The sequence below is a fragment of the Acipenser ruthenus genome, chromosome 48, assembly GCF_902713425.1.
Source record: "Acipenser ruthenus chromosome 48, fAciRut3.2 maternal haplotype, whole genome shotgun sequence".
Lineage (NCBI taxonomy): Eukaryota > Metazoa > Chordata > Actinopteri > Acipenseriformes > Acipenseridae > Acipenser > Acipenser ruthenus.
Window position 1 is genome coordinate 53,214 of NC_081236.1, and position 17,342 is coordinate 70,555.

The 17,342-nt window shown below is 49.1% G+C and overlaps 3 protein-coding genes and 2 non-coding genes across 9 annotated transcripts; 2 read left to right on the plus strand and 3 right to left on the minus strand.

Annotated features, from left to right (window-relative positions):
* Positions 1–143: 143 nt before the first annotated feature.
* Positions 144–6,711, minus strand: LOC117404566 (aurora kinase B-like). Of its 2 annotated transcripts, none has more exons than XM_059014530.1 (9): positions 6,594–6,711; positions 5,892–5,944; positions 4,075–4,159; positions 3,756–3,789; positions 2,323–2,514; positions 1,879–2,017; positions 1,338–1,486; positions 804–978; positions 144–616 (listed from the first exon to the last, which is right to left on the minus strand). In XM_059014530.1, the coding sequence occupies exons 2-9, from the start codon at positions 5,937–5,939 to the stop codon at positions 446–448; spliced, it is 993 nt and encodes a 330-aa protein (XP_058870513.1). In that variant the 5' UTR covers positions 5,940–5,944; positions 6,594–6,711; the 3' UTR covers positions 144–445. The 2 variants fall into 2 exon arrangements, with proteins under 2 accessions (XP_058870513.1, XP_058870514.1); XM_059014531.1 differs by having other exon boundaries at positions 5,892–5,959; positions 6,594–6,698.
* Positions 6,712–6,854: 143 nt separating this feature from the next.
* Positions 6,855–14,082, minus strand: LOC131721189 (transmembrane protein 107-like). Of its 4 annotated transcripts, none has more exons than XM_059014533.1 (6): positions 13,834–14,079; positions 13,478–13,577; positions 12,545–12,612; positions 11,981–12,081; positions 9,614–9,710; positions 7,800–8,775 (listed from the first exon to the last, which is right to left on the minus strand). In XM_059014533.1, the coding sequence occupies exons 2-6, from the start codon at positions 13,562–13,564 to the stop codon at positions 8,706–8,708; spliced, it is 423 nt and encodes a 140-aa protein (XP_058870516.1). In that variant the 5' UTR covers positions 13,565–13,577; positions 13,834–14,079; the 3' UTR covers positions 7,800–8,705. The 4 variants fall into 4 exon arrangements, with proteins under 4 accessions (XP_058870518.1, XP_058870516.1, XP_058870515.1 ...); XM_059014532.1 differs by lacking the exon at positions 9,614–9,710 and adding an exon at positions 10,830–10,926 and having other exon boundaries at positions 7,805–8,775; positions 13,834–14,075; XM_059014534.1 differs by lacking the exon at positions 7,800–8,775 and having other exon boundaries at positions 9,610–9,710; positions 13,834–14,082.
* Positions 14,083–14,564: 482 nt separating this feature from the next.
* Positions 14,565–14,698, plus strand: LOC117967988 (U8 small nucleolar RNA). The gene has a single exon (XR_004662184.2). It is a non-coding gene; the product is annotated as a U8 small nucleolar RNA (small nucleolar RNA).
* Positions 14,699–15,219: 521 nt separating this feature from the next.
* trnan-guu (transfer RNA asparagine (anticodon GUU)) lies at positions 15,220–15,293 on the plus strand. Its single transcript has one exon. It is a non-coding gene; the product is annotated as a tRNA-Asn (tRNA).
* A 453-nt stretch (positions 15,294–15,746) lies between these two features.
* Positions 15,747–16,904, minus strand: LOC131721238 (double homeobox protein 1-like). Its single transcript, XM_059014692.1, has 2 exons — positions 16,527–16,904; positions 15,747–16,039 (listed from the first exon to the last, which is right to left on the minus strand). The coding sequence occupies exons 1-2, from the start codon at positions 16,617–16,619 to the stop codon at positions 15,779–15,781; spliced, it is 354 nt and encodes a 117-aa protein (XP_058870675.1). The 5' UTR covers positions 16,620–16,904; the 3' UTR covers positions 15,747–15,778.
* Between the last annotated feature and the right edge of the window lie 438 nt (positions 16,905–17,342).

Here is a 17,342-nt window from a genome sequence, read left to right on the forward strand (position 1 = left end):
TTTAAAATACAAAAAAAAAAAGCTTGACAGCTGGGAGGGAGTGGGCTTGCAAGTGTTCCAGGGCAGCGCAGGGTCACAGTGCGAGATTCGGATTGAAACACAGCAGAAGAACGCCTCCTCCAACACACCAGGGAGACGCGACAGAACGGAAACACAACCTTTATTAAACTTGCACAGAAAATATTTACAACGAGATGACAGACAACAGAACAAATCCCTTTTCCTGTCAACCTCACTGTCCCTCAAACCAGATCACAAGAGGAGAGACGATACAGAACAGTCTATGAGAACCACATTATAGAAGGCAGACGTGCGAACCAGCTACACCAGTTCTCCCAGTCCTTTGAGTCCAGGTGTGCTGTGACCAAGGCACACCACCTCCCAAGCGGCAGCAGCAGTTGGCGCGTGTGGGGGTGGTTGTAACACGCGTGTGGCTGGCCTGGGCTCAGCTCTTGGGCTGGTACACTGGGGGCAGCACCCTGCGGGAGTTGGTTTTCACCCAGGGGTGCTCCAGCACTTTCTTCAGGGGCAGCCGCATGGGGGGGCAGTGCCTGAGGAGGCTGGAGATGAGGTCCCGCGCGCTGGGGGAGACGATGCTGGGGAACTGCATGTCCACCTGGAGAGGAGAGGAGAGGAGAGGAGAGGGCTGTACACTGCGATGCCTCTCGCTGCTTACAGAAACTTGCTAACTCTACCCTGGCCAAACCATCTTCAAATGGCAATGCAGACACACACACACACACACACTGCAATGCACTGGCTGCGAGGCTCGGTGGTTGGTTGAGGGGTACCCCGATACTGACCTTGGTGATCCGGGTGTAGGTCTGGCTGTGGCTGGCGGTCTCAAAGGGGGGGGTCCCCACCAGGAACTCGTAGCAGAGCACCCCCACACACCACAGGTCTGCGTTCTCACTGTAGGTCTTCCCTTCAATCATCTCAGGGGGGAGGTAGTCCAGAGTCCCGCACATCGTCTTGCGCCTGGAGAGGGGGGGGGGGGCGGGGGGGAGGAGGTTCACAAAGGGTAGCAGGCCATTCATCGTTGAAGATATCATTATATGTTCACAGTCACCATGCATTAAAAAAAACAACAGCTAAACTAATATTCGCCTGCACTAACAGAGACAGAGTCCCTCCATCATCCCCACCCCCCACACACAGGGTCCCTCCCCTAGCAGGGGGTCCCATCATCCCCACCCCTCACACACAGGGTTCCTCCCCTAGCAGGGGGTCCCGTCCCCCCCCTCACACACAGGGTCCCTCCCCAGCAGGGGGTCCCATCATCCCCACCCCTCACACACAGGGTCCCTCCCCAGCAGGGGGTCCCCCCTCCCCCTCACCTCATGGAGGGTGCGTGAACGGACCAGCCGAAGTCCGCTATCTTGAGCTCCCCCCTGAAGCCCAGGAGCAGGTTCTCTGGCTTGATGTCTCGATGGATCACTTTCTGCTCGTGGCAGTACTGCAGGGCGTCCGACACCTCCTCTATATACTGCAGAGAACACAAACACACACAACTCAAACCCATCCATTATCAACACCTCTGTACTGCACAGAACACAAACACACACAACTCAAACCCATCCTGTAGCCCCTCTCCTCTCCACACCGTGGCGCTGCGTTGCTCATCGAAGCGCTGGCAGTGCCTGTACCCCCTCTCCTCCCCTCTCTCCTCTCCGTGGCGCTGCGTTGCTCGTCGAAGCGCTGGCAGTGCCTGTACCCCCCCTCCTCTCCCCTCCCCTCCCCCTCCTCTCCTCTCCTCTCCTCACCGTGGCGCTGCGTTGCTCGTTGAAGCGCTGGCAGTGCCTGTACCCCCTCTCCTCTCCCCTCTCTCCCCCCCCTCCCCTCCTCTCCTCTCCTCCTCTCCTCCTCCCCTCTCCTCACCGTGGCGCTGCGTTGCTCGTCGAAGCGCTGGCAGCGCTGCAGCTCCTTGTACAGCTCCCCCCGCGGCGCGTACTCCAGCATCAGAAACACACGCTTGCGGTCGTGGAAGTAGTTATAGAAGCGCAGGATATTGGGGTGCCTGCAAGAGAGAGAGAGGGAGAGCGAGAGAGAGGGAGAGCGAGAGGGAGGGAGAGCGAGAGGGAGGGAGAGCGAGAGGGAGGGAGAGCGAGAGGGAGGGAGAGAGAGAGAGAGACAGAGACAGAGAGAGAGAGACAGAGACAGAGAGAGAGAGGTTGAGGGAGAGAGAGTCAGATTAACACAGAGCAGCACACCTGCGCATCCAACTCACGCAGAACCAAAAGTAAATGAGAAAAAAAGAAAAAACTAGGGATGGAAAGGTTCCCTGAGTCTGACCCCCCCCCCCCCCCCCCCCCGGACACTCACCGGAGGCGGGACTGGATCTCCACCTCTCTGCGAAGCTGGTGCTCCACTCCCTCCTTCTCGATCTGGGACTTGAACATGACCTTCAGGGCCAGGATGAAGTTAGTGTCCCGATCCCGGGCCAGGTACACGTTCCCGAACTTCCCCTTCCCCAGCGGCCGGCCGATATCGAAATCCTTGAGAGAGAACGGCTCCCTGCAGAGACAGGGGGGAGAGACAGGGTCAACACCCCCCCAACAAGACACTGCTACAAGAGACAGGGTCAACACCGCCCAACAAGACACTGCTATAAGAGACAGGGTCACCACCCTCCAACAAGACACTGCTACAAGAGACAGGGTCAACACCCCCCAACAAGACACTGCTACAAGAGACAGGGTCAACACCACCCAACAAGACACTGCTACAAGAGACAGGGTCACCACCATCCAACAAGACACTGCTACAAGAGACAGGGTCAACACCCCCCAACAAGACACTGCTACAAGAGACAGGGTCAACACCACCCAACAAGACACTGCTACAAGAGACAGGGTCAACACCCTCCCCAACAAGACACTGCTACAAGAGACAGGGTCAACACCCTCCCCAACAAGACACAGCTACAAGAGACAGGGTCAACACCCCCCAACAAGACACTGCTACAAGAGACAGGGTCAACACCCTCCCCAACAAGACACTGCTACAAGAGACAGGGTCAACACCCTCCCCAACAAGACACTGCTACAAGAGACAGGGTCAACACCCTCCAACAAGACACTGCTACAAGAGACAGGGTCAACACCCTCCCCAACAAGACACTGCTACAAGAGACAGGGTCAACACCGCCCAACAAGACACTGCTATAAGAGACAGGGTCACCACCCTCCAACAAGACACTGCTACAAGAGACAGGGTCAACACCCCCCAACAAGACACTGCTACAAGAGACAGGGTCAACACCACCCAACAAGACACTGCTACAAGAGACAGGGTCAACACCCCCCAACAAGACACTGCTATAAGAGACAGGGTCACCACCATCCAACAAGACACTGCTACAAGAGACAGGGTCAACACCCCCCAACAAGACACTGCTACAAGAGACAGGGTCAACACCACCCAACAAGACACTGCTACAAGAGACAGGGTCAACACCCTCCCCAACAAGACACTGCTACAAGAGACAGGGTCAACACCCTCCCCAACAAGACACAGCTACAAGAGACAGGGTCAACACCCCCCAACAAGACACTGCTACAAGAGACAGGGTCAACACCCTCCCCAACAAGACACTGCTACAAGAGACAGGGTCAACACCCTCCCCAACAAGACACTGCTACAAGAGACTGGGTCAAGCAGACAAGCGTTTACTGAAACTATTAGAAAACTAACGCTGATGAAGGAACGAGCCCAAACACTGATCTGAGCTCCAACTGTGAATAAATGGCTCTTACTGGGCAGGGGGTTCAGCCATGACTCTCCCAGGACCTGCAAGGAGACACAAGATGTTATAGTGAACGTTTGTGAGAAATTCACAACCTTTAAATTTTACATACATGGTAACATGAAATGTATGAATGTAATATCTAGGGCTCCTATAGCAAGTGTGTGTGTGGCTCACTTCAGTATAAACACAATCAGTGAAGCGTGGTAGAGCACAGACAGGGTGACACACTGAACACCGTCCTGGAATTCAGAAACCCCAAATAACTGGCGCTGAAGGAGGTCTGATCCAGCGCCAGAAGCACAGAGCGAACCCCCTGCAGGACTGACCCGACACTGCCACGGTCCGGACACCCGCTTCAGAACTGCTCTTCGGGACCCGCTGGGGCCCGGCGATCCCGAGAGGGGTCAAAAACTGGAACACAAGAGAGAGAGCGTTACAGTGGACATGAAGACACAAGGGAACCCGAGTCCTGGGGAGGGGTCCCCGCCCTGGTCCTGGAGAGCCACATGTTTTGAGACATTGATGATTTAAAAGAGACCCAGAAAACTTGCAGGATTGGGGCTCTCCAGGATCAGGGCTGACCCCCCCTGGGTTGGGCAGCAGAGAGGGGGGGGGAGCTGGGCAGCAGAGGGGGGGGGAGCTGGGCAGCAGAGGGGGGGGGAGCTGGGCAGCAGAGAGGAGGGGGGAGCTGGGCAGCAGAGGGGGGGGGAGCTGGGCAGCAGAGAGGGTGGGGGGGGAGCTGGGCAGCAGAGAGGGGGGGAGCTGGGCAGCAGAGGGGGGGGGAGCTGGGCAGCAGAGAGGGGGGGGGGAGCTGGGCAGCAGAGAGGGGGGGGGGAGCTGGGCAGCAGAGAGGGGGGGGAGCTGGGCAGCAGAGAGGGGGGGGAGCTGGGCAGCAGAGAGGGGGGGGAGCTGGGCAGCAGAGAGGGGGGGGAGCTGGGCAGCAGAGAGGGGGGGGAGCTGGGCAGCAGAGAGGGGGGGGAGCTGGGCAGCAGAGAGGGGGGGGAGCTGGGCAGCAGAGAGGGGGGGGGAGCTGGGCAGCAGAGAGGGGGGGGAGCTGGGCAGCAGAGAGGGGGGGGAGCTGGGCAGCAGAGAGGGGGGGAGCTGGGCAGCAGAGAGGGTGGGGGGGGAGCTGGGCAGCAGAGAGGGTGGGGGGGGAGCTGGGCAGCAGAGAGGGTGGGGGGGGAGCTGGGCAGCAGAGAGGGGGGAGCTGGGCAGCAGAGAGGGGGGAGCTGGGCAGCAGAGAGGGGGGAGCTGGGCAGCAGAGAGGGGGGGGAGCTGGGCAGCAGAGAGGGTGGGGAGCTGGGCAGCAGAGAGGGGGGGGAGCTGGGCAGCAGAGAGGGTGGGGGGGAGCTGGGCAGCAGAGAGGGTGGGGGGGGAGCTGGGCAGCAGAGAGGGTGGGGGGGGAGCTGGGCAGCAGAGAGGGGGGGAGCTGGGCAGCAGAGAGGGGGGGGAGCTGGGCAGCAGAGAGGGGGGGAGCTGGGCAGCAGAGAGGGGGGGAGCTGGGCAGCAGAGAGGGGGGGAGCTGGGCAGCAGAGAGGGGGGGGGAGCTGGGCAGCAGAGAGGGGGGGAGCTGGGCAGCAGAGAGGGGGGGGGAGCTGGGCAGCAGAGAGGGGGGGGGAGCTGGGCAGCAGAGAGGGGGGGGGAGCTGGGCAGCAGAGAGGGGGGGGAGCTGGGCAGCAGAGAGGGGGGGGGAGCTGGGCAGCAGAGAGGGGGGGGAGCTGGGCAGCAGAGAGGGGGGGGAGCTGGGCAGCAGAGAGGGGGGGAGCTGGGCAGCAGAGAGGGGGGGGGAGCTGGGCAGCAGAGAGGGGGGGAGCTGGGCAGCAGAGAGGGGGGGAGCTGGGCAGCAGAGAGGGTGGGGGGGAGCTGGGCAGCAGAGAGGGGGGGGAGCTGGGCAGCAGAGAGGGTGGGGAGCTGGGCAGCAGAGAGGGGGGGGAGCTGGGCAGCAGAGAGGGTGGGGGGGAGCTGGGCAGCAGAGAGGGGGGGGAGCTGGGCAGCAGAGGGGGGGGAGCTGGGCAGCAGAGAGGGGGGGGAGCTGGGCAGCAGGGGGGGGGGAGCTGGGCAGCAGAGGGGGGGGGGGGAGCTGGGCAGCAGAGGGGGGGAGCTGGGCAGCAGAGGGGGGGGAGCTGGGCAGCAGGGGGCTTACCTTCGGCGTCGAGGTTTTATCTGGGTGTACATTCTCTTTGGAAGACATGGATCCTGAAAGAGAGAGCTCTGATGAGAGCAGGAAAGCATATTTTCACTTATTAGTTTATCATCATGCAGAACAAAACGGATTTGTCTTTCTGTGAAACAACTAGATGGGCTTTTAAATCGCAGGTCTTACTGCTTCATTTTGAAAGCACAAGTTCATACATACTTGACTGCGCAATCCACTTCCATGAACAAATAATAAATTAATACATTCATCCTTTAATCGTATAGAAACTTTCCGAGTGGGTTTCTACTAAACTTTATCGTTCCAACTTAAAATATGTATTTATTTTTGAAAAAGGAGAGGTAAAAATAATCTAGGTGCCGTTTTGTGAAACCTGACAAAAAACATTGTTTTTATTAGTCGAGTTGTATTTGTTTAGGGTTACAAACACATGATGCTGTTCAGTTCAAACGCGTGTGAAGTCTGAAGCCTTTAGCAGCTGCAGTTAAGTGACATGTCGATTATCAAACGCAACGCAACCATTTTGATAGAAACCCAAACGTATATTTAAACTGACAACACAACTACAAAATAACTCAAATACACTCGTGTATAAAAACACCCTAAACTCGCAACGAAAGACAGGATCCGCGTGTATTATTTAGGATGAAAGCTGGTTTCGCTTGAAAAGCGGTCGGTTTGTTTTCTTACCCTGATTTTCACTCCTGATTCAGCGGCGCGTCTCTCCGGATCTCAACCCGCCGCCCGAGTCTCTCTCCGTCTCTGCCGCGCAACCGCCAAGAAATTTAAAAAACCTTCCCTCTCTTCTGATTGGAGGCTTTCCGCCCTTGCTAGCCAGCGATTGGTTTAAAGGTAAACAGTAGACGCGAGCTGATTAGACGCCAGCGTGCCAGTCTTTCTCGAACCCGCCAATCAGAACACTCCCTCCTCTCTTCTCCCTCCCCTCTCTCCAGAGCAGATTAGAAACATCGACACGTTTTGATGGCTGACGGGACATAAGAACATGAGAAAGTTTACAAACGAGAGGAGACCCCATTCAGCCCATATTGCTCGGTTGGTTGTTAGTAGCTGATTGATCCCAGAATCTCATCAAGCAGCTTCTTGAAGGATCCCAGGGTGTCAGCTTCAACAACATTACTGGGGAGTTGGTTCCAGACCCTCACAATTCTCTGTGTAAAAAAAGTGCCTAATCTCCATTTGTGACCCCTGGTCCTTGTTTCTTTTTTTCAGGTCGAAAAAGTCACATTGTCAGTACCTTTTAGGATTTTGAATGCTTGAATCAGATCACCGCGTAGTCTTCTTTGTTCAAGACTGAATAGATTCAATTCTTTGAGCCTGTCTGCATATGACATGCCTTTTAAACCCGGGATAATTCTGGTTGCTCTTCTTTGCACTCTTTCTAGAGCAGCAATATCCTTTTTGTAACGAGGTGACCAGAACTGAACACAATATTCCATACTAATGCATTGTAAAGTTTTAACATTACTTCCCTTGATTTAAATTCAACACTTTTCATTATAATCCGAGCACCTTGTTGGCCTTTTATTTTATAGCTTCCCCACATTGTCTAGATGAAGACATTTCTGAGTCAACATAAACTCCTAGGTCTTTTTCATAGATTCCTTCAATTTCAGTATCTCCCATAAGATATTTATAATGCACATTTTTATTGCCTGTGTGCAATACTTTACACTTTCCTCTATTAAATTTCATTTGCCATGTGTCTGCCCAGTTCTGAATGCTGTCTAGATCATTTTGAATGACCTTTGCTGCTGCAACAGTGTTTGCCACTCCTCCTATTTTTGTGTCGTCTGCAAATTTAACAAGTTTGCTTACTATACCAGAATCTAAATCATTAATGTAGATTAGGAATAGCAGAGGACCTAATACTGATCCCTGTGGTACACCACTGGTTACCACGCTCCATTTTGAGGTTTCTCCTCTAATCAGTACTTTCTGTTTTCTGGTTCGGTTAGAAATCGTGTATAGAATCGAAAACATTGATAATCTCACTGCTATAGTTACAGTATTGATAACCAATTCACATTGCGCCTTGTCTATCGCAGAGATGTCGTATCCTGATTTATCGAGCTTGCGCTCAAGTCTATAGAAACTGACGTTTAGCGTCCCAGGAAGCAGATCGAATTCCCCGCGACACCTTTCTCAAAACCGGGACGATCCACGGAAAGCAGGGACAGGTAGCGACCCTGCATAAGATTGGCGGACCGCTACCAGCTTCTGAGGTCAGCTGCTGGACCAGCCAGCTATTAGGAGCGACCCATAGTGTCCAGTGTATATAAAAACACACACCAGAGCAATGCGCAGGGGAAATTATAGAGATTATTATTTTTATTATTTTCTCCATAAAAAAAACAAAACAAAAAAAACATAATAATTTCAGTTGAAAAAATACAGCAATATATATAAACCGAAAAAACACATGCTATATATACATATATATATATATAGTATAAAAAGTTAACTTAATACACAATATATACATTTAAATGTATATGTAAAGGGAGAGTAAACGTGTTTAGTGCTGCTGGCTTTTGTCGGAAACGTCCTGAAATAATAAATGTGTTTTCTGATCATTGAACCCTTGTGTGTACATGTCTGTACACTGCAGTTCTGCCTCCTGTCAAACCTATATATATATATATATAGAAGGAAGGGCCCTACAGACACCCCCACAGTAAAAGCACAGCAGTGGAAATGGAGATGAAAAGCAGGTGCTGATCTGTGCCGTGCTGATCCGTGCCGTGCCGAGTTTACTGCAATGTGTTGATTCTAAACTCCAGGTCAGAGTGCTTTTTTTTTGAGGCCAAACACTGCGATGAAAATCACGATCTCCGTCGCCGCTGGAAGAGCGCTGAAAAGAGGAAAAAATAAATAAATAAATAAATAAATAAATAAATAAATAAATAAATTAAAGAGTTATATTATTAATTTAAAAAAAACAAACAAAAAAGCACGTCTTTTAAATCAAAATGTGGTAGTGGAGTAACTTTGGCTGTTGGTTTTCCTTTTAATTGAATAAACTTCAAAACGCGTTATAATGTTTTACAAACACACCGGGAACGGTCAGGGTCGATTTCCCTTTTAAAAAAACAATTCCCAATTGATATTTTAGAGAGACATTAATAATAATAATAATAATAATAATAATAATAATAATAATAATTGTTGCGGTTGTTCAAGTGCTTTCGTTTGAAGTGGATTTTAATTGACTAACAAAAAACAGCGATTTCACTTTCAAGTCATTTCTGTTGCCCGCTGTGAGAATCTCGCTTTAACCAAACGCTGACGAGCACAACTTAGATCAATGACGCGTTGGCACTGATGAAAAGGGAATGGGAAATTCTTGTTACTGAACTTTATATTATTAATAATCAGTCTTTTAAACAGACGCCTTTATCCAAAGCGACTCACAGAGACTAGGGGGGTGAACTCTGCATCATCAACAACTGCTGCTGCTGCAGAGTCACTTCCAATAGGAGCTTGTTTGTTTTATGTCTCATCCGAAGGAGGGAGCACAAGGAGGTGAAGCGACTTGCTCAGGGTCACACACAGGGAGTCAGTGAGCCGGGATTTGAACCTCAAGCCTCTTTCTCTAACCACCGGACCCCCGAGCCTCCTCGCGTATCAGACTGCATGTGAAAGGCCAGGTGATTGGATTGCCTGTATTTGAGACGCAGCCCGGTTTCTACCTGCAGAATCCAAACATGTACCAGTAGGTCCAGCATTCCCACTGCTGGAACACGAAGAAGGAGAGGCAGACAGAGGCGCTGCAGTGAGCCGCCAGAGCTGATAGGGGGCGCCAGTCAGGGAAAACAACAGCAAAACTCACAGAGACACACATACACACACACACATACACACACATACAGACGCAACCACAGAGACAGACACACGGAGACATACAGACACACACTCACACACATACAGACAGACGCAACCACATGGAGACACAGACACACACACAAATACACACAGACACACACACACACACTCAGAGAGATACAGACACAAACACATAGAGACACAGACACACACACAGATACAACCACATGGAGACACATACACACACACAGATACACACAGACACACACTTAGAGACACAGACACAACCACATGGAGACACGGACACACACACAGATACACACAGACACACACTTAGAGACACAGACACACACACTCACAGAGATACAGACACAACCACATGGAGACACAGACACACACACACACACACACAGAGACACACATGCAGAGACATATACACCCACATACAGACAACACAGACACGCAATCTCACCCATATAAAAGTTTACCACTGTAACATGTTTTTCCCACGGTTCTATGGTGTATTTAACATAGTTTACCTTGGTTTGCCCGGTTTTAGTTTTAATTTTAATTGTTTTTTAAATATGCTTTACCACACCTCTCTGTGCTTTACCATGCTTTCACTGTGCTTTTACTGTGGGAAACTTTTACAAAGACACACCCAAACACAATGCAGGATGTTGTGGTTGCCTGTAATCTGTCTGTCTGTCTGTGTCTGTCTGCCTGCCTGTCTGTCTGCCTGCCTGTGTGTCTGTCTGCATGCCTGCCTGTCTGTCTGTCTGTCTGCCTGTCTGTGTGTCTGTCTGCACGCCTGTGTGTCTGTCTGCACGCCTGTGTGTCTGTCTGCCTGTCTGTGTGTCTGTCTGCATGCCTGTGTGTCTGTCTGCATGCCTGTGTGTCTGTCTGTTTGCCTGTGTGTCTGTCTGCATGCCTGTCTGCCTGTGTGTCTGTCTGCCTCCCTCTCTGTCTGTCTGTCTGTCTGTCTGTCTGTCTGCCTCCCTCTCTGTCTGTCTGCCTCCCTCTCTGTCTGTGGGTCGGTCGCACTCCCCTCCCTCCCTCCCTCCCTCTCTGTGCATCACTGACCTGCAGAACACGAATATCCACCAGTAGAGGGTGCAGCTCCACTGCTCAAAGAGGAAGAAGAGGAGCGACACTGAGGCGCTGACATGGGCTGCGATCGCTGGCAAGAGGCAGGGAGTCAGGGACAAACCACACAGCACAGACCAGAGGGGAGTATGGTAAAGCATAGGGAAGCATTGTAAAGCACAGAGAGGTGTGGTAAAGCATAGGGAAGCATTGTAAAGCAAAGAGAGGTGTGGTAAAGCATAGGGAAGCATTGTAAAGTACAGAGAGGTATGGTAAAGCATAGGGAAGCATTGTAAAGTACAGAGAGGTATGGTAAAGCATAGGGAAGCATTGTAAAGCACAGAGAGGTGTGGTAAAGCATAGGGAAGCATTGTAAAGCACAGAGAGGTGTGGTAAAGCATAGGGAAGCATTGTAAAGCACAGAGAGGTATGGTAAAGCATAGGGAAGCATTGTAAAGCACAGAGAGGTCTGGTAAAGCATAGGGAAGCACTGTAAAGCACAGAGAGGTGTGGTAAAGCATAGGGAAGCATTGTAAAGCACAGAGAGGTGTGGTAAAGCATAGGGAAGCATTGTAAAGCACAGAGAGGTGTGGTAAAGCATAGGGAAGCATTGTAAAGTACAGAGAGGTATGGTAAAGCATAGGGAAGCATTGTAAAGTACAGAGAGGTATGGTAAAGCATAGGGAAGCATTGTAAAGCACAGAGAGGTGTGGTAAAGCATAGGGAAGCATTGTAAAGCACAGAGAGGTGTGGTAAAGCATAGGGAAGCATTGTAAAGCCCAGAGAGGTCTGGTAAAGCATAGGGAAGCATTGTAAAGCACAGAGAGGTGTGGTAAAGCATAGGGAAGCATTGTAAAGCACAGAGAGGTGTGGTAAAGCATAGGGAAGCATTGTAAAGCACAGAGAGGTATGGTAAAGCATAGGGAAGCATTGTAAAGCACAGAGAGGTCTGGTAAAGCATAGGGAAGCACTGTAAAGCACAGGGAAGCACTGTAAAGCACAGAGAGGTGTGGTAAAGCATAGGGAAGCATTGTAAAGTACAGAGAGGTATGGTAAGGGTTAGTTTACCACACCTCTCTGTGGTCTCCCATGCTCGTGCAGAGCTCGCTCACAGTACTCTGACGCGGGTTTGTGTTTTGAAAGGATACAGAGGAGGCTCTGGCTGCTGTTGAACATGGAGACGCCGGACAGGAAGCCAGCCAGCTCGACCACAAACAAGCCCAGCGTGACAGAGAGCGCCACGATCAACCTGCAACACACAGCCAGGGAATGGGTCAACACAGGTGCACCTCTCTGTGCTTTACAATGCTTCCCTATGCTTTACCACACCTCTCTGTGCTTTACAATGCTTTCCTATGCTTTACCACACCTCTCTGTGCTTTACAATGCTTCCCTTTGCTTTACCACACCTCTCTGTGCTTTACAATGCTTCCCTATGCTTTACCAGACCTCTCTGTGCTTTACAATGCTTCCCTATGCTTTACCAGACCTCTCTGTGCTTTACAATGCTTCCCTATGCTTTACCACACCTCTCTGTGCTTTACAATGCTTCCCTATGCTTTACCAGACCTCTCTGTGCTTTACAATGCTTCCCTATGCTTTACCACACCTCTCTGTGCTTTACAATGCTTACAAAGCCTAAATAATGAATGGAGGTGCCTGGTGTAAAAAGAAGAAAGAAAATGTATGGAACAATTCTAACTCTGACTTACTCAGTATCCCTGGCCTGGTACTGCTCCTGTGTGTACTGCAGAGGCAAGCACGCAAGCACGTTGCTGTCCTGTGAGACAGAGAGACAGACAGACAGACAGACAGACAGACAGAGAGTCATTCTTCATACACACTGTCAACAGACTCACTGTTATCGCTCTTGGAATAAATTACACCCTACTACCCTGCTGCACCCAGTCCTGGGGTTCAGAGCTCCCCTCGATGAAGTCTGTTATTATTATTAATATTGAAATGATCAGGAGCCAGGAGTTTGAGCAGGGTTACAAACTCACACTAGCTCTGCTGCTGCTGCTGCTGCTGCACCCAGTCCTGGGGTTCAGAGCTCCCCTCAATGAAGTCTGTTATTATTATTAATATTGAAATGATCAGGAGCCAGGAGTTTGAGCAGGGTTACAAACTCACACTAGCCCTGCTGCTGCTGCTGCACCCAGTCCTGGGGTTCAGAGCTCCCCTCAATGAAGTCTGTTATTATTATTAATATTGAAATGATCAGGAGCCAGGAGTTTGAGCAGGGTTACAAACTCACACCAGCCCTGCTGCTGCTGCTGCTGCACCCAGTCCTGGGGTTCAGAGCTCCCCTCAATGAAGTCTGTTATTATTATTAATATTGAAATGATCAGGAGCCAGGAGTTTGAGCAGGGTTACAAACTCACACTAGCCCTGCTGCTGCTGCTGCTGCTGCACCCAGTCCTGGGGTTCAGAGCTCCCCTCAATGAAGTCTGTTATTATTATTAATATTGAAATGATCAGGAGCCAGGAGTTTGAGCAGGGTTACAAACTCACACTAGCCCTGCTGCTGCTGCTGCTGCTGCACCCAGTCCTGGGGTTCAGAGCTCCCCTCAATGAAGTCTGTTATTATTATTAATATTGAAATAATCACCAGCGTCAGTTACAGACACGTGTGTTGTTCGTACCCGGGACCAGAAGATCGTGATGACGATGACCAGGTGAGCGGTCAGCGTGAGAAAGCGGGCCGGGACCAGGCTGCTAATCGCGGTCATTGTCCGAAAAGTCCTGAAATAAACATTTTGTTCATCGTTTAAAAGTCATAAGTTGTTTTTTTTTTTTTTTTTTTTTTTGCAATGGCGCAAAACGTTGAAAACAAAAACACATACCTTTTTAAATGTAATTTGAATACACGCGCGCTTTATGATACACACGTAATTCCGCGTTGACATACAATATATTTAACTTTACAGTATTTTTTTTACTATTATTAAAAACAAAACAAAAAAAATGATAATGTGTAAAAACGAAATTCGAAACTTACCTCGGGGACAACTAGCCCAGCTAAAGACGAGACGGATTAAGGTTATAAAACTGAAATAAAAAAAATAAAATAAAAAAAAAGCGAACACAATCTTTTTAAAGTTTATAATCGTAATTAAAATAATCTCGCTGTTTGTGTGTATTTGTCCGAGCGCCGCTCAAATCGCGCGTTGCCCACAGCAACCCAACCGAACCCTCTCGTTTCTCGCGAGAGCTCACACCCTGGTGACGTAATCCACCCTTCTCCCCCCAGCAGTGTATGGTAATTTTCCTTGGGGGCGGAGCGTCGTGGGTATATTTTAAAACGGATCAAATAAATAAATAAATAAATAAATAAATAAATAAATAAATAAATAAATTAATTAAAAAAAAAAAAAAAAAAAAAAAATAACACTATCTCGAACACTCCGCCGAGGAACGACGAAACCAGACAGATTCCGATAAAGACCGAAGGGTGCAGAGGTCCAAGAGCCAATGAGCGTCAGCTTAGGCGAGCCGTATGCAAATTAGCAGAGCGGTGCCTTCTGGGAGGGTTAACCGTTGCTTATGGTTTCAGGAAAAAGACTGTTACAAAAAATAAAATAAAAAATTAAACAAAACGTAGGTAATGTTCGTTTGCTTATCTAAATAAAAATAGATACGAGGTGAAACTTTGCTGGCAGGCTTCGAGTCACCCTGAGGTTGCCGGAGGTCGCTCCCGGTCGCTCGCCTCTCTAGCCCGGTGCGTCGCTATCGTCAGTGAGGTATATCCTTACCTGTTACTCCAGCAATGGAGCAGCAGAACATGATGAATGGAGGCTGATGAGACGGGGATTAACCGCTCCTGCTCGCCGAGGACTGCAACTCCTCTCCGAGCCCATTCTGATTATCACTGGCGATCCCACCTTAATCAAAAAAAAAGAAAGATTATTACGTGCAATTATTATTTATAATCAGTTCTGTGCATGCGTGCATGTCGTTTCGTTTCTCGCAGTTGCTTTTGGATATCTGCTAAATAATGCAATCGTAGTGAAGCGTCGCTTTTCGCAAGGCGCTGTAAACGGATCAGTGTTATAAAAAAAAACTGACAAAAGGGAAGCTACAAATCCTTACTGTTTTGTGTTAGTTTATATACCGCTGTTTCTGTGTACATTAGGCTCTTGTAATATTTTCTCATCAATATTAAATATATATATATATATATATATATATATATATATATATATATATATATATGCTTTCCTACAAAAAATGTACAGGGAGAAACACTTAAGTATATAATATATACATTATATAGTTATTTTATACAGTTTTTTTTGTAATTCTTTTGTAATTTAAGGAAGTCGTTTAGTTTTCCTGTATGAGATTTCCGTTTTTGTGCGCCATTGTAAGCTGGTGACGCAGCGCGGTCTCTGTGGCGCAATCGGTTAGCGCGTTCGGCTGTTAACCGAAAGGTTGGTGGTTCAAGCCCACCCAGGGACGGGTCTGTGTGTTTTTATTTAATTTCCTTACGAAACGTGGAATAGTCCACAATAATAATAATAATAATAATAATAATAATAATAATAATAATAATAATAATAAAGCAGTATTGAGAATAGCCGACTGGTTAATTAGCTTTTAACGAATATTCTTTGATTTTTAATTAATTTGTAAACCCTTTAGTGTGTTAAGTCATGTTTTAGTTTGCAAGGAAAGCCCAACCTTGTCAAAAATTTAATTAAAAAAAAAACCGGACAACAGCCTTTTTTTAAAAAAAAAAGAATTTCTGTTTATTTTACAATCGAATTATCCAATATTTACAGCATGACTTAAAATAAACGAGAGAGAAAAACAATATCAATTTAAGAACAACAAAAAAAACACCTTGAACTTATGACGATTTATTAAATAACACAAAATGTTTTATTATAAATGTAAAAACTTAAGGCGGCGTGTTGGTGAATATTTCTCGCCCAGCCCGGGTCTCAGCGGTTCCAGTAATGGAAAGGAATTCCCTGGGCCAGACCGTCCGGGTCTCTCGGTGTCTCGGTGTTCAGAGACGCCTCGTAATACTGGGACGCGACCCGGCCATCGCACTCCGAACCCGGCCGGCTCCCTCTCAGCGTGTCGGCGGTTTGGAAGACCCGGAGCGGACCCAGCGGCGCTCGGCGAGGGCTCCAGGGCTGTGGCGCGCTTCTCTGGCTCCTTTTAGGTAAATGTCGCGCTCTCCTGTTTTGAAACCACACCTGGAAGAGAGAGAGAGAGAGAGAGAGAGAGAGAGAGAGAGAGAGAGAGAGAGAGAGAGAGAGAGAGAGAGAGAGAGAGAGAGAGAGAGAGAGAGAGAGAGAGAGAGGTAAATACAATGACACAAAAAGATACAGTAAAGTCCAGTTTGTGATTGATCTATTTAGAAAATAGATAGACCACAATATACGCCTATTGTATTATTGTGTGTGTGTGAGAGAGAGAGTTTTATCACTTGAATCACTTACAGTTTCTAGTTTGACAAATAAACCAAATTAAATAATCTATACAAAAAAAAATAATAATAAAGGCGATCACGTGATTCTGAAAGTTTAAATAGCAAGGACTAGCAGATCGTTACGTCATTAACTAGCAGCCAGTGACATCACAAGCATAGCAATAGATTTATATAGCAAATAAGCGACTGTGATTGCCATGGTATCAAAAGCCTAGACGCACCTCCCCCCACCCTCACCCCGTCCGCCTTACCTGTACCCGAGACTCCGCAATCCCGGTGCTTTCGGACAGCTGGGTCCGCTTCTTGTAGTCCGGATACGGGTCTTTTTCGAAAGCGCTCCTCATGAATTTAGCCTGCTCTTTACTGAAAACGGTCTTTCTCCTCTTACGCCTCCCCGACTGGAACCTGCAAACCGGAGCGGCTCCGGATCCTGCGCTCGCGTTCCACAGCGTCGAGCCGGGTTCTGAATTCGCATTCCAATGATCCAAACTGCGTCCCGCTACCAGCGCGCCCTCTGGACTGCTTGGAGCTGTCAAAGAATGAAAAAAAAACACACCATTATAGACTCCCGCATAGCAGGTGGACTATCTCCTTCTCTTCGTGAGATTGAATGTTGGGCTGATCCGCACACTCACCGTTAAAGGAGAACGCGTCTCCCCCTTGATCCGTCGCAAGCTCGCTGACTCCCCGAAAGTCCGGATAGCTGACCCCCGCATTGTAGTCATCCTCCAGAGACAGAACTACGGCCAGAAACTCCTCCATTTCCCGGTCAAGATCCATTCCGTAGACCCGTCGCTGCCGAACCGAACTCCTCTGATTCGAAACCGAACTAAACTTCGACCGCCTGCTTCATTTTCACCATATTTATTGATACATGTTTATTTATTTCCAAGATCAAGCGCAATAAAGACCCGTTTAATGTTTTTTAAATGTTTCTTAATTCATTTTCAGTGACCATCAAAGGTGGGTTCTTTGATCAGAAAACGTCATTAATGATCTTAGGTATTGTTGATAGACCTCGGTGCTTTTGAAGTGAGCGAGGTGGCAGGATCGCTGGCTTTGTCCCA

Bases quoted from the DNA above. Each gene is read 5' to 3' on its own strand.
- LOC117404566 (XM_059014530.1), bottom strand. From the start codon at position 5,939: ATGTCTTCCAAAGAGAATGTACACCCAGATAAAACCTCGACGCCGAAG. The intron at 4,160-5,891 runs GTAAGCCCCCTG...CTTGTGTTCCAG, and splicing joins ATAAAACCTCGACGCCGAAG to TTTTTGACCCCTCTCGGGAT. The intron at 979-1,337 runs GTGAGGGGGAGG...CCCCCTCTCCAG, and splicing joins GTTCACGCACCCTCCATGAG to GCGCAAGACGATGTGCGGGA.
- LOC131721189 (XM_059014533.1), bottom strand. From the start codon at position 13,564: ATGACCGCGATTAGCAGCCTGGTCCCGGCCCGCTTTCTCACGCTGACC. The intron at 12,082-12,544 runs GTAAGTCAGAGT...TGTGTGTTGCAG, and splicing joins TACCAGGCCAGGGATACTGA to GTTGATCGTGGCGCTCTCTG. The intron at 9,711-11,980 runs GTATCCTTTCAA...GCCCCCTATCAG, and splicing joins CAGCAGCCAGAGCCTCCTCT to CTCTGGCGGCTCACTGCAGC.
- LOC131721238 (XM_059014692.1), bottom strand. From the start codon at position 16,619: ATGAGGAGCGCTTTCGAAAAAGACCCGTATCCGGACTACAAGAAGCGG. The intron at 16,040-16,526 runs GTAAGGCGGACG...TCTCTCTTCCAG, and splicing joins TTGCGGAGTCTCGGGTACAG to GTGTGGTTTCAAAACAGGAG.